The 24,599-nt window shown below is 39.3% G+C and overlaps 1 protein-coding gene across 1 annotated transcript in view; it reads left to right on the forward strand.

Moving 5' to 3' along the window:
- Positions 1-24,599, forward strand: part of MAML2 (mastermind like transcriptional coactivator 2) — a 364,007-nt gene that overhangs the window by 335,075 nt on the left and 4,333 nt on the right. The window contains exons 3-4 of the mRNA XM_082627322.1: positions 12,718-12,921; positions 18,685-18,796. Coding sequence (XP_082483448.1) covers positions 12,718-12,921; positions 18,685-18,796 — 316 coding nt within the window. The remainder of the gene's footprint in view (positions 1-12,717; positions 12,922-18,684; positions 18,797-24,599) is intronic.

Below are 24,599 nucleotides of genomic sequence, written 5' to 3' on the forward strand. Positions count from 1 at the left end.
GGTCACCCTGATTCAATATAAATGGAATTTCAACTATTCTAGCACTAGAATGAAACTTAGAAATTCTAACCTAACTTCCTTATCTTAAAGTTGGAGAAAGTAAAGCCTAGAGAGCTTAGAAGAGAAGACTACGAAATTAACAAGGTTCATAGGTCACAGGAAACAGATTCCTATAAGAATCAATGAAAGAATGTCGTAGAGTGTAAGAATTGTGTGGGCCAAAATCTTCATTCGTTTTTTCCGTAAGATGGCTCTGGTAGCACTTAGTTGTCTTTAACTTCATTCGAAACAATTTTGTTAGATTGTATGTGACAGCTGCCATATCAGTGTGCATTTTGAAAAACTTATCAAAATTGGTGAATTTTTGTGTAGCCATTTTAATATTGAAGATGGAAGAAAAAAAGCAACATTTTCGGCATATTATGCTTTATTATTTCAAGAAAGGTTAAAAAAAGCAACTGAAATGCACAAAACGATTCGTGCAGTGTATGGAGAAGGTGCTGTGACTGATCAAACGTGTCAAAAGTGGTTTGCGAAGTTTTGTGCTGGAGATTTCTCGCTGGACGATGCTCCACAGTCGAGTAGACCAGTTGAAGTTGATAGCAATGAAATGGAAATAACAATTGAGAACAATCAACGTTATACCACGCAGGAGATAGCTGATATACTCAAAATATCCAAATCAAGCATCGAAAATCATTTGCACCAGCTTGGTTATGTTCATCACTTTGGTGTTTGGGTTCCACATAAGTTAAACAAGAAAACCTTGACCGTATTTCCGCATGCAATTCTCTTAAATTCTTACTTAAATGTAATGAAAGCATTACGTTTTTAAAACAAATTGTGATGGGCAATGAAAAGTGGATACTGTACAATAATGTGGAATGGAAGAGATCGTGGGGCAAGCGAAATGAACCACCACCAACCACACCAAAGGCCGGTCTTCATCCAAAGAAGGTAATGTTGTGTATATGGTGGGATTGGAAAGCAGTCCTCTATTATGAGTTCCTTCCGGAAAACCAAACCATTAATTCCAACAAGTACTGCTCCCAATTAGACCAACTGAAAGCAGCACTCGACGAAAAGCATCCAGAATTACTCAACAGAAAACGCATAATCTTCCATCAGGATAACACAAGACCGCATGTTTCTTTGATGACCAGGCAAAAAATGTCACAGCTTGGCTTGGAAGTTCTGATTCATCTGCCGTATTCACCAGACACTGCACCTTCGGATTTCCATTTATTTTGGTCTTTACAAAATTCTCGTAATGAAAAAAATTTCAATTCCCTGGAAGACTGTAAAAGACACCTGGAACAGTTCTTTACTCAAAAGATAAAATGTTTTTGGAAGATGGAACTATGAACTTGCCTGAAAAATGGCAGAAGGTAGAGGTACAAAAGGGTGAATACATTGTTCGATAATGTTCTTGGTGAAAATGAAAAACGTGTCTTTTATTTTTACTCAAAAAACCGAAGGCACTTTTTGGCCCACCCAATAAGAAGAAGTCAAAATTGTAAAAGAAAATAATAATGTTAAATAGGTGCTAACTTTTCTTGTATACCTGCTCTGAGCCAGAAACTGTGCAACATATTTTACCTACATGATCTTATTTAAGCCAACACAGCAATCGTATGATGAAGGCACTGCTATTTACCCCTTAATAGTTAAGAAACTGAGACATAGAGACTTTTGTAACTTGCCCAAGAACAATTAGTAAGTTATGGAGGAAATATTTAAACCCAGGCAGTTTGACTACAGAGGCAGCATTTTTCATCATTATAGTATTTTGTCATGAGATATCACATGAGATATGTGAGAATTTTCTTAGGTTTCTCACTTCTCCATCTTAAAGAGAAAAAAGCTAAAAGTAGTCTATAAAATTTTGATTAACATGAAATTCCAGAGTCAAAATTCCATATTGACTTTTGTTTTGTTTCCAAAGGAAAAATCTTACAGTTTTTTCAAAGTATTAGAGGCCATCTTTGGAAATCGATTCTTAAAAGTTCCAGATTTGTTTCATGAATAATTTGAACATCATTTTGATTTAAGAACCAACCCTTTAAAAAGGATTTTCTTCCTTTTGAACTGTGGTGTCATTTATCCCTTCTTTATTCTTCATTACTACTTGTTACTGGATTGCCTTCATGTTTAATGAGAACAGAAAATGCTGATAACTTACCCCATCCAAAACCATAGTACCTTCGAAACATTTCTAGAGGATGAGCACAAGTGTAGGGTATAAAACTGGTTCCTAACGTATGTCCCTTTGAAATAAATGTTTTTGTAAAGATGAGTTATAAGCTTAATATAGTTATACATTATACCAAAGAAAGAAGAAGAGGGGATTAATATCAACACAATATATAGAGTAAACTCAACAAAGGATAAAATTACACTTAAACACAAGTTCCTAATTTTCTTTTAGTTGGTGGAGGCAGTGGTGATAATAGTTAGCTATTGCTAAGTTTGAGGCACTGAGCACATCTTTGGATGATTATTGCTTATTGGTTTATTGCTGGTATTATTACAAACCCCACAGTCTCCTCACTATCTGACAATCAGAAATTGTATATTATTCAGCCCTATGCCTTGTGTGGGTATATGTTTATATTTACATTCAGTAAATATCAAACTGACTTAAGAGGAAATATTAATATTTTTCATGTCTATTGCATACCTGATACTAATATACTAAGCACTTCACTTACTCTATGTCATTCGTTCTTAACTACCACCCTTTGAGGTAAATATTATGACTACGTACAACTCTGAAAAAAGTGGAGCTGGGATTTGAACCTAGTTTTGTCTGATCCCAGAATGACTATTTTCACTATTCCTGCCTATCCATTCAAATTGCTTTTATAATAGAACAGAGATATATATATATTTTTTTTTGTTTTTTTTTTTTTTTTGTGCGGTACGCGGGCCTCTCACTGTTGTGGCTTCTCTCGTTGCGAAGCACAGGCTCTGGACGCGCAGGCTCAGCGGCCATGGCTCACGGGCCCAGCCGCTCCGCGGCATGTGGGATCCTCCCGGACCGGGGCACGAACCCACGTCCCCTGCATCGGCAGGCAGACTCTCAACCACCGCGCCACCAGGGAAGCCCCGGCACATAGCTTTTAAAAAATGGTAACTGTTAGTAGAAATTGTACTCCATCAGTGTGCTTTCCTCCGTCCTTACAACAAAGGCAGGGAGTCATTGTCACTGTCATTATCATCATCATGATCTCCATTATCACTCACCACTAGCTCTTTTTCTTCCTAACACATCCTTTATGGCCTGGACCCCTCTAAGCTGGCACACCCATTAAAGCAACACTGGATTTAACAACTTTGCTCAACCTTTGCCTTCTGTCCTACACTGGCTTTCCAGTTGCCTTTGAGAAGTGCTAGCATTTTCATCCCATGTGCCTTAACAGCAAGTTCTGTCCCCATTTTCTAGTTTGCACTGCTTCATTTATTCATATATTTATTTATACAAAAAAAGAACATTTATGGGGAGTCCACTGTACCCCGCGAATTTCATGACGAACATCCCAGCCCTCCAAGCATTTATAATGGGAGATAGATATAAGCAAACAAGCAATTGTGATACAGAGTGACAAATGCTACCTAATGGATCCATACCAGCTTTTAGGGAAGCACAGAAGAGGACGCTGAACAGCCTTGGGAGGTCAGAGAAGACTCCCTGAAAAAAGGACATCTGAGCTGAGCCCAGAATGAGTGAGTGTTTACTTGGAAGGGAGGGTCAGGGGAAGAGTGTTCCAGGCAGAGAGGATGTGAACACATCAAAGCTGTGGAGAGGAGAAAGAGCTCTGTGAGACTGGAGAATTGCGAGTGTTTTAATATCACTATAGTATAAAGTGAAGAAAGGACGTTTTGAGAGGTGAACCGGGAGGAAAGATGCAGAAGTCAGATATAGAGGGACTTATTTCTATACCATTTTGGGGAGTTTGGACTTGATTCCAAAGGCAATGAGGAGCCGTGAATGGTTTTAACCTGGATGTGCAGTGTAGAGGACGTACTCAAGGGGAAAATCATTTCATTTCTTTCATAAATACTAACCTTTGAGGGATGGGAGGTGGAGTTCTCAACCTGAGTCCTGTTGATGGTCTATGCATGTTTAGAAGATTTGTAAGCTCCCTGAAATTGTAAACACAATTGTTAGTTGTGTGTGTACTTGAGGGGAGGGGAGAAGAGACAGAATCCATAGCTTTGTGAAATCCTCAAAAGGCACCGTTATCCAACGAAAAGTTTGAAACCACTGCTCTAGGGGCAGAAAGCAAAAAGCTAACTTACAGAGCAGAAATTTCAGGTCTGCCACAAAGAGCCCTTCTAAAGTTGAAAAGTTTCTCTTTTAAGAAAAATTTCTCATTCCTTCCCCTAAGTTACCAAAGTCTTCCCACTCCACCCTGACCCACTGACGTTTTGTTCCTGGCCACTCTCCCACCTAAATGCTGCTTCCTTGCTCATGGAACTCTTCTTCTGTGCCAACCCATAACAAGTGTCCACCCCAGAGGCTAAGAATAGACACAGTGTCCTGGTGACTTGAGAATTAGGTAACCTCTGAAGGATGGACTCTACAGTGACCACAAACTCATTCTAATCATTTGAACCAAACAGATTATAAGCATATGATCAGGGTTTCCCTGCAGGGTGGAGGAGAATGTTCTAAGCAAGCGAAGAAAAACGCCCTATTAAATAGATGAGAAAAACAGCTACTGTTCAGAGTTGCAAAGGATAAAGAAAATACTAATCTAAATACATCCTTCTGTGTTTGCATATTCTACGTTTCAACATCTCCCCTACCCGCCTCACCCCCGCAAGGCAGTTCTATCAGACAAGCTATAATTCTCTCAAGCAAATAGACTTTATTCCATTCATTTCTCCTTAACGTATTTTCCTGGATTTGGATATGGTTCTTCATCTTTTTGTTAGGTTTTGTGACTTTGTACAAGTCAATTCCTTAACGTTTCTGGGCAGTGTCTTCAACTGTAAAATGCAGTTGGATAAAAGATGTGTAAGTTGCTTTTCAGCTTCTGCTGTTTGTAATGGTGGCTGCAGTGAAGGGCTATTGTGAACAGATGTCATTATAGGTATTTTTTACTCTCAACTTGCCTGTTCCTTCCAAGGATTACTGGTTACTTTCTCTAAGGCAGTTTATCAATTTAATGTAAAAGACCAAAGTACTTAGTCTAACTTGGCTAGTACAGCCAAATAGACCAAGGGTCAGAAATTTTTTTTTCCATAGAGGGCCAGATAGTAAATATTTTAGGCTTGTGGGTCATAACGTCTCTGTCACAGCTATTCAACTCTGTCGTAGCGGGGAAGCAGCCACAGACAATATATAAATGAATGTGTATGGTTATGTTCCAATAAAATTTTAGTTACCAAAAAAGGTAGCAAGTTGGATTTGACTGGTCATGTCATAGTTTAATGACCCTTGAAATAAATGACTGGAAAAAAAATAGATAAATAAATAAATGACTGGAAACCTGAAGACAGCAGTGTTTTGTCCCTTCAGTCTTTCTGTGTAAAAGTTGTTTCCTGGATGATTTCCTGATCATTGTTTTGTTGTCACTGTCATTACTGTTGCTGTGTGTCAGCCACTCCCAGCCACCTCACCATCCATATGCCCCAAATAAATAACTGAAGTGGGCCTGCCATCTTGTAGGGAATCTGAAACAGCTAAGGCAACTTGCTTCTCAGGCATAGAGATAAATAAATGGCTTCATAAGCAGACAGTTCAGAAGATGCATAGCCTGGAGGAACAGTTGAGCAGTTAGTTCATGGAGACAGGGAAGGAAGAAAAGAGGGAAAGAGACAAGCTGGGGGGAGGGGGAGAAAGATTGAATAGCAAATCAGTTTGTGAGATCTACTGTACAGACTTGCCCAGCTGGGTACTTTATCTTGAATTTGTTTTGCAAATTGCAGATGCCTAGCTCTGGAAACCAAGAAAAAGAAAGGGCAGTCATTCCACGCCAAAACACTCTCATGGATCCCAAGTAACTTACATTACTTCATTTTTGTGGGGAAAAAAGTCATTATATATTCCCCTTCCAAAATAAGAGAAACAGAGAGCCATTTTACCCAGATGCCCAAAACAAGACAAATATTTTTTAGAGGTTTCTTTTTTAATATTAAGAGAACAATACTTGTCTGATAACTGCTTGCTTTGTGAAACTTTCTATGTCACTGTTCAGCCCACAAAACTGCTTTAATAGTAAAACTGACTGAATTCAGTGAGTATTAATATTTCAACATACTTCAGTGAAACCAGGGATATTTTTGTTTGCTGCTTTAGGACATGTCTAATTGGACCCCATTTTACCTTTTGCTGAAATCAACCTACTTCACAGAACCCTCACATTCCATTAAAATGAAACAGGCAATCCTAGCATTTTTATTAGTTAACGTTTTTAAAAAAGATATCTCACATATTGACCATGATTTACAGAGCCATTTTATTAAAGTCAGACCTAGGGGCCAGGCCTACACTCTGGTGTTTGTTACTGAGATTCACAAGGTTTTCTTCATACATACTCTTTCTTTAAATATTTATGCCTGAAATTTTAAAGGAGAGGGTATTGGTGAATTCACTGTTAGGGCTAGAATAATGAGGTTTGTTTCTAATTTTTAATTTGGACATTCTTTTCAAAAGGACTTAAAAATGGCTTTAAGAGAAATGTAGGTGATAAGAAGGAGGACAGGTGATTTGTCCTCTAAGGAAAAGGGTTTTCCATTTTAAAGAGTTCAGGACTTCCCTTAATTTTCTGCCAGATTTTAGAGACATGGTTTGTGATCTTGTTAAGTTAGTACTTCCTGTGCTGATCCATGGACAAGCTCTTAAGTCAACAAAGTAACACATTTGGGAAAGCATTCGTTTACCATAGTTTCCATACATTAAAATATGCATCCAGCTTCCTATAAATGTAAATCAGCCTTACTCACTGCCACTCACTTGTGAGCATGTTTTGATTTATCCAGCTAAAAGGTTTGGTCATCATATACATGATTTACCAAATGGTCTTCTAACATCCTTGAGACCATTCTGGAAAATAAATTTCCCATCCATAGTCCAGTTGGAAAACTTGGAAGTACAGACACGCAGCAGAGTTTTCCAGCAGGCTGAGTGGTCTTTGATCCCTAAGGCCTGAAGAATGTATGATGTGTAATATTGGGTTGGCCAAAAAGTTCATTTGGTTTGAAGTAAAAATAAAAGACACATTTTTCATTTTCATCAAGAATTTTATTGAACAATGTATTCACTAACCCAATGAACTTTTTGGCGAACCCAATAGATGCTCAACAAATATCTGTTGAATGAATGATTAAGAGTAGAGTGAAGATAATAATTCTAAAGATATAGCTTGATTATTGGCAGAATTTTATTAAAAAGATACAGAAATGCTTTCATTGGTCTAGCAGTCCTGTGCTGGATTAAAACAAGGATTAAGAAGCTTTAATCATATTTAAGCACTTGGCATACTACTCTAACTCAGTGGCTTAGCCAATACTATAAAAGAACTTCAAAATCTTAAATACACATCACACACATACACACACACTCACATAGATGTGGAAAACTATCTATAAGTGCATATTAAATGTAAATTTATATTAAATCCCAGGATGATAGGATCAGAAGCCTGTTTTGTATGTTAGCATCAAATACCATAATTTATTGGTAGAAACAGAAAAAAACACACACAAAATGAAAGGTCATTCAAGTTCATGATTTGAAAGAGACTCTAGAAATCTGAGTTTTCTAGCATATAAAAGACGACATCAGGGCTTCCCTGGTGGCGCAGTGGTTGAGAGTCCGCCTGCCGATGCAGGGGACACGGGTTCATGCCCCAGTCCGGGAAGATCCCACATGCCGCGGAGCGGCTGGGCCCGTGAGCCATGGCCGCTGAGCCTGCGCGTCCGGAGCCTGTGCTCCGCAACGGGAGAAGCCACAGCAGTGAGAGGCCCGCGTACAGCAAAAAAAAAAAAAAAAAAAAGACTACATCAGTAAAAATAGCCTAATTCATTCACAACCACACACACACACACACACACACACACACACACATATACACACACACATACTCTTTCATCTACGAGCTGAGGATGTGCCATTTTTACTATGGCCTTCACAAGCAATTGAGGAAAAATGAGTGTTGAGGGAGAAACAGATGATTTCTATTAAGTCAAGTTCTACATGGGCTGAGTGTAAGGCAAAGAGTGAGGCTGAATATGGAAATCAAAGCCAACGCATGGGAGCATATTTTTCTTTCAAAATATTTTATGTACTAAAGTTTGCACAACATCTTGGCAATGACAGCAAGCCTGTGTAAGGAGGTGTTTTGTGTTTCACAGCTAACATAAGGGCAAAAAAATGTATCAGCAGCCAAATATTACTTCCATCATGAGTGGAAAGAATGTGTATGGTAGAGTACATTGTAAGGCCCATGGGCTAAAAACTATAAGGTTTGAAAATCTACAAAATTCAAAAACAGAGCTTATCTCTTATTTTAATATCTTTTGGTATTGTAAAGGAATGAAACTAAATTTAGTACAGTCCATCTGTTTGATTAGAGAGAGAAAGACAGAGTTACATTTTCTTGGCATGCAGATCTTTTATAAATCTTAGCAGAGGGTAGTTTTCCAGATTTCACTGGAAATTATTTTGATGATGTTCACTGATTCTGCCAACAGTAAGCATTCTGTCACCTCTTTTCTTTCTCTTCATTTTTCCCCTTTGTAAATACTTTTTTGATCTTTAGAAAATAGAAAACTGCCTGTCATAGTAGATATTCTGTAAAATTTATCAAATTTATTAATGGATGGATGGATACATGGGTGACTAGACGAGACATTAGGAGATGTGGATTTTAATCCTAAGACACTAGTAGGTATCATACCACCTAATGGAAATGACTATGCATTGCTTTTTAATGCAGTAACTTTGAGTGAGTGTGTCCATGGGCTTTGTGATGTGTGTATCTTAGATTCCCAGGTAAAATATAAGCCAGAGATTCTTTTTTTAATTGAAGTATAGTTGATTTACAATGCTGTGTTAGTTTCTGGTGTACAGCAAAGTGACTCAGTTATATATATAGTTTATACAAGATATTATATAAACCATTATAGTTTATTATAAGATATTGAATATAGTTCCCTGTGCTATACAGTAGGACCTTGTTGTTTATCTATTTTATGTATAGTAGTGTGTATCTGCTGATCCCAGACTCCTAATTTATCCCTTATCCCACCCCCTTTCCCCTTTGGTAACCATAAGTTTGTTTTCTATGTCTGTGAATCTGTTTCTGGTATGTAAATAAGTTCATTTGTATCATTTTTTTAGATTCCACATATAAGTGATATATGATATTTGTCTTTCTCTGTCTGACTTACTTCACTCAGTATGATGATCTCTAGGTCCATCCATATTGCTGCAAATGGCATTATTTCATTCTTCTTTATGGCTGAGTAATATTCCACTCTGTGTGTGTGTGTGTGTGTGTGTGTGTGTGTGTGTGTGTCACATCTTCTGTATCCATTCATCTGTTGATGGACACTTAGGTCGCTTCCATGTTTTGGCTATTGTAAATAGTGCTGCTATGAACATTGGGGTGCACATATCTTTTTGAATTAGAGTTTTCACCTTTTCCAGATATATGCCCAGGAGTGGGATTGCTGGATCATATGGTAGCTCTATTTTTAGTTTTTTAAGGAACCTCCATACTCTTCTCCATAGTGGCTGCACCAATTTACATTCCCAACAGTGTAGAGGGTTCCCTTTTCTCCACACCCTCTCCAGCACTTATTATTTGTAGAGATTTTGATGATGGCCATTCTGACCAGTGTGAGGTGATACCTCTTTTTAGTTTTGATTTGCAGTTCTCTAATAATTAGCGATGTTGAGCATCTTTTCACGTGCCTTTTGGCCATCTGTATGTCATCTTTAAAAAATAAGCCAGAGATCTTAACTTCAAATGTCTACATGGACCAAGCAAGTAATAGAAATAAGGGAAAAGGGTGGGTATAATAAAATGAGGAATAGTGGGGACTGTGGCCAACTGGAGAGCACCAGGGTCTACCTTTGTTTAAAAAATGATGGGAGCCAAACATACCACATGTGCAGTCAAGTACACTTACACCATAAGCTCCTTCACAAAAATAATTGTTTCTAAAATATCTCTGCCATACACAAAATAATACAAAGATAAGCAAGTAAGAAAAATATTAATTGCTAAAATTTATCTAGAACCTACTAAGTGCCTAGAACTGTTCTAAATTTCATCTGGCCTAATTTTATGTCATGAATGTAATTACCTTCATTTTACACATGAGGAAATTATGACACAATACTTCATAAATCTATATTGGTTGGTCTATATAATAAATAATTGGATATTAAGAAATAAATAATAGCACAGCACAGAACAAAGTATCAGGGCCCTGAGCTGAGCCCCTAACCCATATGAAAGAAGCACACTCCAAGAGAGAGTCCTGGTGGCTTGTAGGACATGTGGGGTGAAATCTTTCCCAAGAGCCATGATGGATTTAATGCTGACAGATCTGACTGGGCATTGAGTGCAGATGTGTTAGGGATAGTTCCTTTCAGCTGCTCAGAGGATGTTCCTACCTCAGAGCTGACTCTAATTATTTTTCATTAATTGGTGAGAAGGACCACCCCCTCCCCGTCCCCACACCTCTGCCCTTCTCCATAAAACACTCCCTTCCAGGCGCCTGATTGAGGGTGACCTCTTAGAACAGTGCTCAATACACATTTGCTGAATGGACAGATGGGTTGACCCAGAGTTACAGCAGGAAGCTTTTTCTCCCGAACTCTTCCTGTCTCAACTGAGAGACAATAGAGGATGGTGATTGAGAACTGGAGTTCTGGAGTCAGACAGGCCTGACTTCAAATCTTCCTCAACTACTTACAGCTAAGTGATCTCTCTGAGGCAGGTTTCTCATCTGCAAAATTAGGATGAAAATAATAGTCCTTGCTCATTGTCTCATTGTTCTGTTAGGAGGATGAAATGATATTAATCACATAAAGTGCTAAGCCCAATGACTGGCCTCTAACAAACCTCAGTGCATGGTCATTTTCGGATTATTTTGTATCCCTTTTCCTCGTGGCAGTTGGTGAGCTCTGTAGCCCCAGGGATTATTAAAGCAAGACCACGTTTCCTGCATCCCCAGGCTTTGAACTGGTGTCTTTTTTTTTTTTTTTTTTTTTTGTAGTTCAGCAGATAACTAAAGAAAGAGAAGACAAGTCCACAAGTGGAGTACCTACTATTTACTGTTCATCAGGCATCATGGGAGTTGCTTTATCTTTTTTTTCTTTGTGTTATGAGGGCCTCTCACTGTTGTGGCCTCTCCCATTGTGGAGCACAGGCTCCAGACACGCAGGCTCAGCCGCCATGGCTCACGGGCCTAGCTGCTCCACGGCATGTGGGATCTTCCCGGACCGGGGCACGAACCCGTGTCCCCTGCATCGGCAGGTGGACTCTCAACCACTGCAACACCAGGGAAGCCCCTGCTTTATCTTTTTAATGTCTTGTAACCTCACACAGTCCAGCTGGGAATGCAAGTTGGATTTTATTGCTCCCATATAGCCAGTGTTTCTCAAAGAGCATTCCCTGGAGCAATGAGCATTAGAATCACCTGAGTAGGTACCGGATCTGTGGCCTCAGAATTTCTGGAGCAAGGCCCACCTGGGTATCTGCTTCCTAGATGAGTATAATCAAAGTGGGGGGATCTTTCATTTAATACTTGTATCATTTAATCTAAAACTTGATTCTGTATTTTCTTGTATTTTACATGTAAGCATGTCATTTCTTCCTTAATTAGATGATAAATTCTCCAAAATGAGGACTACGTTTTCTAGTTTTCTTGTAACCCCAACAGTGCACAGCTCAATCCTAAACACACCATTGGGAATTAGTGAAAACACCTGGCTGGATTTAGCTTTCTGCCCTGGAGGGTGCTGACCTGTCAATGCCTAAACATTGGTAGAGACCTCAAGTTAGAATGGCAATTCACCAATACCCAATATTATTTAACACACAGTTGTGAGTCTTTGACCAATACTTTCTTATTGTCAGTTGGTGTTCTTTTACTGATTAATGCACTAAGATTCCCAACTTACTGACCAGGGAGGAAAATTAACAAGTCTCTGAAAGGTGAAGTCCCTAACAAGTTTCAGTGTTTGTGAAACAGAAACTCACAGGTCTTCCTACCTTATCACAGAAAGCTAGGCCCCTTCTGTCCAAAATGGTTATTCAACTTTTAAACACGTGAATTGAAATTATTTTCATTGCAGGATCAGCAATGATATGGGCTAACTTTAGGGAAAAGGAAGAACTTGTTACTTTATGATGTGTTTGTTCCTGAGCAATTGAGAGGTTTGCCATATGTTTTTATGGTAATTTTCTTTGACATGCCATAAATACCTTCTGGAATGCGGAGGTTCCACCATCAGAGTCATGTGGGAGCTTTTCCAGTACCATAATGTCATTAAACCAGCTGCTTTGGTTGCTGTAATATGCAATTATTTCTTCTACATTTAAAAAGCAATTCTCTGATCTCCAACCCATTAACCACGTTTGATCTTAACAAGTTGAAAAATGTTTGGAATCTAAGCTTATGATCTTTGTGCAAGTTTTTTTTTCTTTTAATTCACAGTAGCTTTCCACCCCCTCCCCTTCTCTTTTTTAGGATCAACACTCTGTGGTAGGCCAGAACACAGGCCCCAGTCCAAGTCCCAACCCCTGCTCAAATCCAAACACTGGAAGTGGTTACATGAACTCCCAGCAATCACTGTTGAATCAGCAATTGATGGGAAAGAAACAGACTCTACAGAGGCAGATCATGGAGCAGAAACAGCAGCTTCTCCTCCAGCAGCAGATGCTGGTTGACACGGTAAAACTTTCTCCCAATTTCTACTGCACATACCTATTGGCCCAAGTGAGGGAATTCATTATTTTCCATTTCTACTTACTGTGCTTGTCTCTGTGTCCACCTACGGGACAGCCACCAGGGTGTCCTGGCTGTACAAGAGGCTAAATCTATACGTGTAAAGTGCTGCAGAAAAAAAAAAAAACTTGATTTACCAGCTGCTGGACAGTTGGAATGCACAGGACCTGGGCTGACTAGCCCTGCCCAGCCCAGGAATGTTTAGAACCACCAACATGGGCATTGGTATCAGGCAAAGGAAACCAGTCTTCTTCCATAGCCCCAAGGGGCAGAAAATAGGGGACAAAACTTTAATCAACTCAAATCCAAATTGATTTTAGAGGTGAAAGGGTTTTAAAGCAACTTTAAAAGCCAGTGTGGAGTTTCAAAACTTAAAATTTCACCTCCAAAATAAAGCATCTCAGAATAGTAGATTTTTTTAAGGAAACCGAAAATGTATTTCCCACTTTCACATTTAAGTGGCCTTACCTTAAAGTCAAGGTCATTATTTCCCACACATTACCCAAGCATTAACCCTACTTCACTATTTATCTGCTTGTCCCTGCTATATTCTCAAACTCATACACTCAACAACTGCTCCAAACCCTTCCTGCCTCCTAAGACCAAAGCCTTTTCTCCAAATTTTATTCTTTCTCTTCAAACTATTTGGCCAAATGAAAGAAGAAAGAGGCAGAGTTAACCGTCTCCAGGTTGACAGAGCCAAGGTACACAGAAAATAAAATTTAAAAAAATAAATTTATACTCAAGGAGCTTTGCAGTAAGAGTCGGAAACGCAGGGTGTGATAAGCGTATCATTCATTCAGTAAATATTTACTAATTTACAATGGGACTACAGCCATAAACAAGACAACCCTGTCTTTGTCCTTAAGGAGCTTAGAGCCCTCTGGGGATGTCAAATAAATAGGCAATTGTAATACATGTGATTAAATGCTGTGATGTGGGATTACCAGAAGTGGTTTCAGAGAGGAAGTTATATCTACTGAAGATCTGAAGGTGAAGTAGGAGATGGAGGGAAGAACAGTGGAGGGTCCAGCCAGAAGAACCAGCATATTCAAAGACTCAGGGACAATAAAGTCTACTACATATTACATTTGCTGAGGCATGTCACGTGCACAAGGATAGGGAAGTGAAAGGCTAGGAGGCCAGAGATCAGAGACCAGAGGATAAAGCTTGCTAAATCAGAATTTATATTGTTGAAAAGCAATGGAAGGGAATTCCCTGGAGGTCCAGTGGTTAGGACTCTGCACTTCCACTGCTGGGGGCCCCAGTTCAAGCCCTCGTCAGGGAACTAAGATCCCTGCAAGCTGCACAGTGTGGCCAAAAACAAAAACAAAAAAAAGAAAAGCCATGGAGAGGACTTTAAAGCATTTTAAACAAGGAAGCACTAGATTCAGATTTGATTTGCATTATAATAAAGGTATAAACATAGCGAGGGAAAATGTAATGGAGGGAAAGATAAAATCCAGCCTGGAGAGATTGAGGATAGTCTCCCAGAAGAGATAAAATTTGACTTTGACTTTGAAGGACTGTAGGATTCTGATGGATAGAGTGGTCCACCATTCCAGGTGGAGAGTGGGCCAGAGACCGAAAGGTATAGCCTGGGTGTGTATTTGTTGGTTAGTTTGAGATTGTATGATGAAATATTTAATGCATAGTGAAAGTACAAATCATAACAATCCTTTATGTTTTTTAAGGAATGACAAATGGAATTAAGTTTGGAATCCAGAGCATGTGAGAAGAAATAGTGAGAAATAAACTTATTTGATCTTGAACAAGGAATAGTGAGAAATAAACTTATAGGTGACCTTGAATGTTGCCCTAAGTTGTAGGGGAACCACTGACTGGATTGCTAAGTGACACAACTAATTTCTACTATAAGTCATAGTTTCGAAATCTCCACTCCTCCTACCCACTCCCTCCCTTTTTATGATCTTCATAAACAAAATAGCTAAGAAACAAGGGCAATAGAAGAGAAAAACATACAATCTAAGATTGGCTTATTGGGTACACTTCCATCATTCCCATCAACACTACTAATTTGTTGACTTGTAACAGGCAGAGGTTGAATTTCTGGATTTTCAGCTCTCATTAAAAGGTGAGGAAACATTCCATGAGGGTCCTATCCTGGCACTGTCCTAACTCCGATGGAGTCCCATTTGAGTCACCGCTGGGACAGGTGCAAAGGGCAGTAGCTAAGCTGTGAGAGATGAATGAGAATGAGGCTGCTGTTTTTGTGATTTTTATAAACCATTCACATTTCTTTTTGTTTGGCGGACATTGAGGGTGCCTGTGCTTTTTAGCATATCCAGGAAGAAACAGTCTTTGATGCCACTTTACATTAGCATATGTTTTGTAGTCATTTGCAGTCAGTTGGCAAGGCCACATAGGCTCCTAAATTGAGACATTTTCTCATGAAAGTGTATTATCCTGTACTTTCTATTATTTTCCCACCAATGAAGCACAAAGAAGAGAGATGAGTAGTACTTGTTACAATGGACATCATAATTACCAACACGTTTTGTGCACCTACTATGTGCCAAGCACCATGCTGCGCTTTTACGGAATTAAAGGATTAATCCTTACAATAGGAGTATGAGAAAGGTCCTAGAATTATCCATATTTTACATTTTGAGATAGCGAAACTGAAGCAGAACAGATATGGGCAACAGAAGATTATTTCTATATTAGCTTTTTGGGTCCAAGATATTGGGTTATCATAAGACATTAGTTGTGAAGTTAAATTTCATGTTGCACAGAAGTAACCTCAGGGATGGCCTGTGAGTTTACGCTTGCTTAGAATGGGGATGTCATTCTCTTGCAAATGGAGCAGTCTCCATTCAGTGTTGAAGTCTGGTCTTTGCTGCCCCTCAGCACAAAGTGACAGCATGGCAGTTCTTGTCCACGTGCAAGGCCATTAACTCTAACTCATTTGTGAACAAGTACTTTAAGAAACTCAAGTTTCCAGAGCTCTGGATGTTAACACTTTGAACAACCTAAATAACCCCTCAGGAGAATAAAAAGTCAATAAGTAGATTGAACGTATGTAAAAATAAATCCAGATTTGAAATCTAGTCTTTCATAGAGCAGCAAAGGCCTGATTATCACTCACACACATGCGTGAATTCTGTTTTCTACAATAGAAACAACAGAAACACCTAATTGCATAAGAAAATATGATAGATGCTTTTGAAAAAGAGAAGATTTCAGAAAGTCCCATATTGGCATAAAAATCAAAACTGTCAGCTTGCACAATAGTTTACAGCAGGAATGGTTGCATATTGCCACATTTGGGTTCATGGAACATCTCAAGCTGTTTCTTAAACATTTAGGGTTTGGGCAAAACCAGAAAGAGTTTCACCAACCACTTTTTCCCTTAATTTGTAAACCCATATTTAAAAGAAATGTAATCCATATGCTTCTGATTCATTTACACTTAGCTCATAAAAATTGTGTTTTATATGAATTACTTGATGCCCCCATATCCCTGTGAATCTTTCAAGTCTTTTTCCTTAGAAACAAGAATTTGAATTTGGTTTGTTGTTGTTTTAAAGCCACTTTTTTCCCTTTATAGTAGATTTATGCTACTTAGAAGGTTTGGAATTTGTTGGGAAACTGAGAAATACATGGTTTAAGTGGGTTCTAAATTGGGCAGCCCACATTTGGCTTCCATCTAATTAACCCATCTGTTACAAGGTTTTCTTTTCTATTTATCAACTTTTCTATAATTATATTGTTCTCTGTATACCTATGCCAATTATTTTTATCTTCGAAAAAGGGGCTTGCTTTGGGGTTCATGCAAAGTTTCAGTGAAGCCATTCTAAAAACTTCCTGATCCATACTGAGAAACAAACAAAAAAAATCTCCTGATGTCCAGAACTGATACAACACTCACAGCCAGGCTATTTTGTTCTCTGTTGGACATAAACAATTTTACAGAACACGAAGCTCAGACAGGATTGCTCTGAGACCATGATAAAATGAGACAAAAGAAGGCCACTTCATAATTTTGTCTAAAACCAGACATAAACAAGGTCACTGTGCAACTCACAAAATAGGAAAAATTCTCCTCTTTTGCTAAATGAGTGACAAATAATTCTTTATTCAGTCATAGAATCAACCTCACTTTCTGACAGCTTACAACCTCAAACAAATCCTCGCTTCCTTAGACCCTCCCTAAATCACCCAGTCAAAGCCCAAATCCTATAATAGGTTCTTTCTAATACGCTCCTGCTGAGACACCCTATGGTCCCCCGTGATGTGCCTTCCTCCTCGCTCCAGTGAGTGATAAACCCAACAGGTATGTTCCTGTAACTGAATGCAAATTCATGTGCCCCTACACACAGCGAGGCCAAACAAACCAAAATGTCAGAGTTTGGAGCACATAAAGGTTTATTGCAGGTCCAGAGAAAGGTTTATTGCAAGGAGATGGGTGGCTTGTGACCAAAAAACCCCCAAATTCCTTGAAGGGTTTCAGCAAAGGACTTTTAAAGGAAGGTGAGGGAGGGGAGTTGTTAGTTGTTGTAAACTTCTTGGTGTCGGAATCCTTTGTTTTTGCAGCTATCCATGTAGGTCAAGTCAAGATGTTCCCATAAACCTCCAACAAGACAAATGTTATTCTCTGTTCTGTAACTTTCTATCTCTATATGAATGGACTCTTAAAGGTCAGAGCCCTGAGAATAGCCTATCCTGTATATTTCAGGCTGTAGGCAACATTCTTTTATAAAAGGTTCAGAGCCAGCAGGACTAAGCACAGGAAAAGGTCCAGATCTAACATGGAGTCAGATTTGTTCTTCCCTATACATTCCTGGTAGCCTTTGGCTGAGGCCACTGACACTAAAAAGAACGCCCCTGTTTCCTCTGTTAGCCCCCAAACTCACCTACTCTAAAGATCTAAAGGTGGCTGATTCCAGAAGGAAGAAAAGAAGGGAGACTGGGAAATTTCTGGGCTCTGAGAATGGGGCACAGAGAAACGAAGCAGCAAGAGGCCCTTGCATTGTGTGGCTGGAAAGCCTAAGTTTTTGACTCAGGATTTGGTTTTGGTTCTACCACTGTGTGATCTTGGGCAAGTTACTTAACCTAAGGAAGCTTCCATTTCCTTATCTTTTAAGTGGGAATAACCATACTTACTTTCAATGGTTGTTTATGAGGGGGAAAAAAATAGGTAATATGCACAGAATGCCTATATCAGTATCTGATAGGTTATCTCCTCCAATCTCAGGTTGCCAGATTTAGCAAATAAAAATATAGAATGCCTGAGTGTCCTGCACTTTATCTGGCAATCTTATTCCTACACCTTACACACTTGGTAGGACCAAAATTATATATAGGTACCAAAGTATATCAGGTGTGCTACAAAACAAAACTAGAAATCCTCATCTCAGAATTCATAGAAATTTTGTTCTCGCTGAAAGCTAATTGCAAAATAAAGAAAATGAGAGTAGTTACAAGACCCAAAACACATGTTGAATGTTAAGGAGAGGTAGAAATTACACTTTCATGCAGGAAATTGAAACTGAAAAGTTTTGTCTCTAAATAAGGTCCATGATTCACCACTATGACTGCAAATCATGAATAAAAACTAAGTAAGATCCATGATTCGCAAATATGACTGCAAAATTTTTCTTATATTCTTACTTTTTTGAATCTATACATTTTTACAACTGAGAAAGTAACAATGCAGTTTAATATGTTTTCATTTGTGTTTTCAAGGAGAAAATTGCTCCACAAGAGCAGATAAACAGACATTTGACAAGGCCGCCCCCAGATTATAAAGACCAAAGAAGAAATGTGGGCAACATGCAGCCAACAGCTCAGTATTCTGGTAAGTGTTCTTAAAAATTAATAAAAATCATAACGGTGCAAAGAAGAAAACTGTTCAGTTGTTAGTATTTCCTCCTTCCCCCATCTCATATTTAATTGTAACATGTTTCTTAGACTCCTTCTCTAGCTCCCATTTAACTTTCAGATCAAGACCAAACTGGAATTTATTTTAGTCTACCCATCAGTTTTTCTTGCTTATTTTTGTTCCTTATTCACATATTTCACTGCTCTCAGGACTACTTGTAAGAGTCAAAAAAGCATAAATATATATGTGTTAGCATACAGTATTTGTCTTTCTCTTTCTGACTTACTTCACTCTGTATGACAGACTCTAGGTCTATCCACCTCATTACAAATAGCTCAATTTCATTTCTTTTTATGGCTGAGTAATATTCCATTGTATATATGTGCCACATCTTCTTTATCCATTCATCCGATGAAACAACTTAGGTTGTTTCCATCTCCGGGCTATTGTAAATAGGGCTGCTATGAACATTTTGGTACATGTCTCTTTTTGAATTATGGTTTTCTCAGGGTATATGCCCAGTAGTGGGATTGCTGGGTCATATGGTAGTTCTATTTGTAGTTTTTTAAGGAACCTCCATACTGTTCTCCATAGCGGCAAGGCAGGAATAAAGACACAGACCTACTAGAGAATGGACTTGAGGATATGGGGAGGGGGAAGGGTAAGCTGTGACAAAGTGAAAGAGCGGCATGGACATATATACACTACCAAACGTAAGGTAGATAGCTAGTGGGAAGCAGCCGCATAGCACAGGGAGATCAGCTCGGTGCTTTGTGACCACCTGGAGGAGTGGGATAGGGAGGGTGGGAGGGAGACGCAAAAGGGAGGGGATATGGAAACATATGTATATGTATAACTGATTAAATTTGTTATAAAGCAAAAAATTAAAAAAAAAAGCATAAATATTTTCTAACTGCTAGGTTCAACCATTCTCCTCCCAACAGCATATCTTAACCCAGATAGTGTAAGGTAAGCAGACATTTCTCCCTCATAGTCACATTTGTAACTTACATAGTACCCAATCTTTTCATCTCCACCTTTGGGCTCATCTCCCTAAGACAGATAGCCCTATCACCAAAAAATAATTGAAAAGCAAATTAAGTCTTTAGGAAGTCTCTCAAAAATACCAAAGGTGGATTGCATTTAAAATATAAAGCAAGAGGGTTCCCTTTTCTCCACACCCTCTCCAGCATTTATTGTTTGTAGATTTTTTGATGATAGCCATTCTGATCGGTGTGAGGTGATACCTCATTGTATCATTGATTTGCATTTCTCTAATGATTAGTGATGTTGAGCATCCTTTCATGTGTTTGTTGGCAATCTGTATATCTTTGGAGAAATGTCTATTTAGGTCTTCTACCTATTTTTGGATTGCGTTGTTTGTTTTTTGATATTGAGCTGCATGAGCTGCTTGTATATTTTGGAGATTAATCCTTTGTCAGTTGCTTCAGTTTGCAAATATTTTCTCCCATTGTGAGGGTTGTCTTTTTGTCTTGTTTATGGTTTCCCTTCCTGTGCAAAAGCTTTGAAGTTTCATTAGGTCCCGTTTGTTTATTTTTGTTTTATTTCCATTTCTCTAGGAGGTGGGTCAAAAACTTGAGGACACAGGGGAGGGGGAAGGGTAAGCTGGGACGAAGTGAGAGAGTGGCATTGGCATATATACACTACCAAATGTAAAATAGCTAGTGGGAAGCAGCCGCATAGCACAGGGAGATGAGCTCAGTGCTTTGTGAACACCTAGAGGGGTGGGATACGGAGGGAGGGAGGGAGGGACACGCAAGAGGGAGGGGATGTGGGGATCTATGAATACGTATAGCTGATTCACTTTGTTATACGGCAGAAACTAACGCACCATTGTAAAGCAATTATACTCCAATAAAGATGTTAAAAAACAAACAAACAAAAAAACAAACCAAAAAATAAAGCAAAACTTCCTAATGGGTATCTCAATATAGCATAAGTGGCAGACACTACCCCTAAAATCCCTCCCTTCCACTCTCTGAACTCCAAAAGAACCTCTTTTAAACATAGCCTGTGCTACCCCTGCCTTCCCCTAGTCAGCATCTATTTGAGACTTTCTGCCCAGAACTCTCTGCAGCTTCTCATGTAAACTAAGCTTGTCCTCTATTTTCCTAAATTCTCTCTGCTTAAGGCCATAAAGGAGATTCTCTAAAGAAGGAGGGGCTGTGAATATTTCTGTTTATTAATATTTTCTGGTCCTGTTAAGTGTAGTAATCAATATGTTGTTCTCATTTATTTAAACACTTTCAAATGCACCAGATTGCCTCTTTCCACTAAAATTAGGAATGGGATATATATATTCCACTCTCTAAGATTGCTTTGCTTCAGGGCAAAAGGAGGATTCTCTGAGTCTGTCCTCAAGGAGGTTGAAAGACAATATGGGTATTATTTGGAACATGGCTTCTTATAGCATGGCCTATCAGTGGCTTTGGGGGAAGCCAAGAGGCCTCTGAAATATTATATCAAATTCAAGGTGAATGTTTGTGCTTTTCTTTTCCCATTCATATAAAAGATTCCCAAGGATAGCAGTCTAAGGCTGGTTTGGTGGCTCTACCATGTTATCAGGGATCCAGGCTTCTTTTGTCTTTCTACCCCACCTTCTTGAGCATATAGCTTCCATCCTAAGGGTTGCCTTGTGGCCACCACATCACCAATCTTCATATCCATATTCCTAGAAAGGTGAAAGAGGGGAAGAGGGGAAAAGGTAAAATGGCCTCCCAAATGAGTCGGATTCCCTTTTCAAAGTAGGTTTTTTTGGACACTCATCTAGTAACTTCTTTTTTTTTAATTAATTAATTAATTTGTTAATTTTGGCTGCATTGGGGCTTCGTTGCTGCACACAGGCTTTCTATAGTTGTGGTGAGCAGGGGCTACTGTTCATTGCGGTTCACAGACTTCTCCTTGCGGTGGCTTCTCCTGTTGCAGAGCATGGGCTCTAGGCACACGGGCTTCAGTAGTTGCAGCACGTGGACTCAGTAGTTGTGGCCTATGGGCTCTAGAGCGCAGGCTCAGTAGTTGTGGCACACGGGCTTAGTTGCTCCACAACATGTGGGATCTTCCCGGACCAGGGATCGAACCCGTGTCCCCTGCCTTGGCAGGTGGATTCTTAACCACTGCGCCACCAGGGAAGTCCATCACCTAGTAACTTCTGCCTTTAGCCAGAATTTATTCATATGGACCCCCCATCAGCAAGGATGTTTGGCAAATGTGGTTTTTCAGCTGGGCACATTGCTGCAAAATCAAGGCTCTGTTTCTAAAGAAGACAGGGAGGTTGGGTATTTGGGAGGGACCTAGAAGTCTTTTCCATAGTGCATATGGGCATTTTCCTGAGGGAGGTGACCTTAGCAACCAGCTGCTAACCCCCAGATGGGTAAGAATCACCACTCTAGAGCACTGTACTTCACGTGTCTTCTGAGAATGAAACAAACAACAAGCACAACACAAACTCTTTTATCATTTTTTATTTCAATCTCAGTACTATAATAATCACCTTGCCCAGTTGTTAATATTAAAAATGATGTATGAAAAACACCTAGAACAATTTCTACCACATATTAAGAGCTTCTAAATATTAACTGTGATTAATATTTTTTTATCTTTATGGAAATTCTCCCTATTCTAGTTGTTTAAAAATACAGCTCTCCTCATAAACCTTCTCAGGGAATATTGTTAAAATAGGGGGCACCTACAGGGAGTGATTTTTTTAAAATAAATTTATTTATTTATTTATTTATATTTTTGGCTGCCTTGGGTGTTTGTTGCTGCACACGGGCTTTCTCTAGTTGCGGCAAGTGGGGGCTACTCTTTGTTGCGGTGTGCAGGCTTCTCATTGCGGTGGCTTCTCCTGTTGCAGAGCATGGGCTGTAGGCATGCAGGCTTCAGTATTTGTGGCACGCAGGCTCAATAGTTGTGGCTCGTGGGCTCTAGAGCGCAGGCTCAGTAGCTGTAGCGTATGGGCTTAGTTGCTCCCTGGCAAGATCCCCGGGATCTTCCCGGACCAGGTAGATTCCAGCCCTCTGCAATGGCAGGTGGATTCCTAACCACTGCGCCACCAGGGAAGTCCCTAGAGGGAATGATTTTTAAAGCCTCGAAATTTTTTCCATAGCATTTCCATAATGGAAATTCTCTTCTCATGAAACCTTCAGATACCAAGCTGATATTGCTTAATCTCATTAGCAGCCTATGAACTCTGAGTTACTGTCCAAGTTTCTCCTATCTGACTCTGATCCCTCTTCATCAAACACTGCCCTACATAGTGAGGGCCTTGTGCTAAACCTGGAGATACAAGGAGATAAAGAGACTGTTCCTGCCTTCAAGGGGGATGTAATTTAGTGGGGACATATTTTAAAACAAATAGCAAGGCCTTCAGTCTTTCAAGGTGTGTACCAAGCTAGCTATCCTCAAGCAGTAGGGGATATGCTAGGGTTATAATTGCAACCATGCTCTCTTCTCATACTGCCATTCTGATACTCATATGTGTGTCTAGTTCTCTGTTTCTCAGTATCTCTGATTCTCTGGGCCTCCCTGCCTCTCTGCTGGGAGAGTACTTTAAAAGAGTATCTTTCTCCAAGTTATATCTTTGCCTTAATCTCTCATTCACTCATTCATTCATTCATTCATTCAATAAATATCAGTTGAATACCTACTTTGCACCATCCACTGAACTTGGAGAATATGACAGTGAACAAAACAGGCAAAAATTCTTTCTCTCATGGAACTTATCATCCAGCAGGCACTTTTATTTATCTTTCTGGCATTCCATTTTTGCCTCTCAAGATGTCTTGCCATGATGATTTTAACCTCCTCAAGCCAGGAAGATTTCAATGTGTCAGTTAATCACTGTCCGATAGGTGGAACCTCCTCATTCAGCAGACTGTGATTGAGTGGTCCCACATTCAATCACTTATTTACAGGTATCAACATAACTAGCTGGCACTTTGAGGCTCCATGTATTTCCCAGTACAGAAGTTAAATGCTAAATGAAAACTTGAAAGAGCAAATGCAGCTTGAGAGAGGAGGCTGGAATATCAGGGAAAGCTTAATGAAGGAACTTGGACCTTGGTCTGAGCCTTTGAAGAAAAGATAGGGCTTGGTGAGGTAAGAAGGGCATCATATGAGAAGGAAATGGTGTGAGTGAAAGTAGTTCATGATGTGTGGATAACAGTGCGATAATGACTAATCCTCCTAGAGCAGAGTGCTTTCTGTATGGAAATAATCACTGGAGCATGGATTACATTGAATTCCAGATGTTTGAAGAGATGGGAATTTACCTGTCTTATGGCAGCTTCTTGAGTGGGGATGCAGATGAAAACTGGACATGATTTTCAAGGCCATAGATTTGCACCGTTAATCTAGTAGCCATGTATAGGGTTCATCCACATGTTCTAATTTGGACCCAGGGGTGACCAGTAGCATGGATTTCATGACAGCTGGATAATCAAAGTTGTAGTCTTTGGTCTTGAAACAGAGTAAAGCTAATTCAAAATGGAAGGTTGACTATTACTTCCCCACAATGATTCCAGAAGAAGAATAAAGTAAAGCCTAAAAAATAGAACCATTCTATTTCAGTCTTCTTTCTATAATGTGTAAACTCTTGACCAAGGGGTAACTTAGGGTGATACTTCCCCCAGAAAACTGTCTTATTCCTTTCATATAATATGCTATGATCATTATTTCTCTTTATTTGTTCTTACACCCAAAGGCAGTCTCAGAGCTGATAAGCTACTGTAAATCACTATAAGAGAAGAGATAACCTACT

This window comes from Mesoplodon mirus, assembly GCF_964341445.2.
Source record: "Mesoplodon mirus genome assembly, chromosome: 7".
Taxonomy (NCBI): Eukaryota; Metazoa; Chordata; class Mammalia; order Artiodactyla; family Ziphiidae; genus Mesoplodon; species Mesoplodon mirus.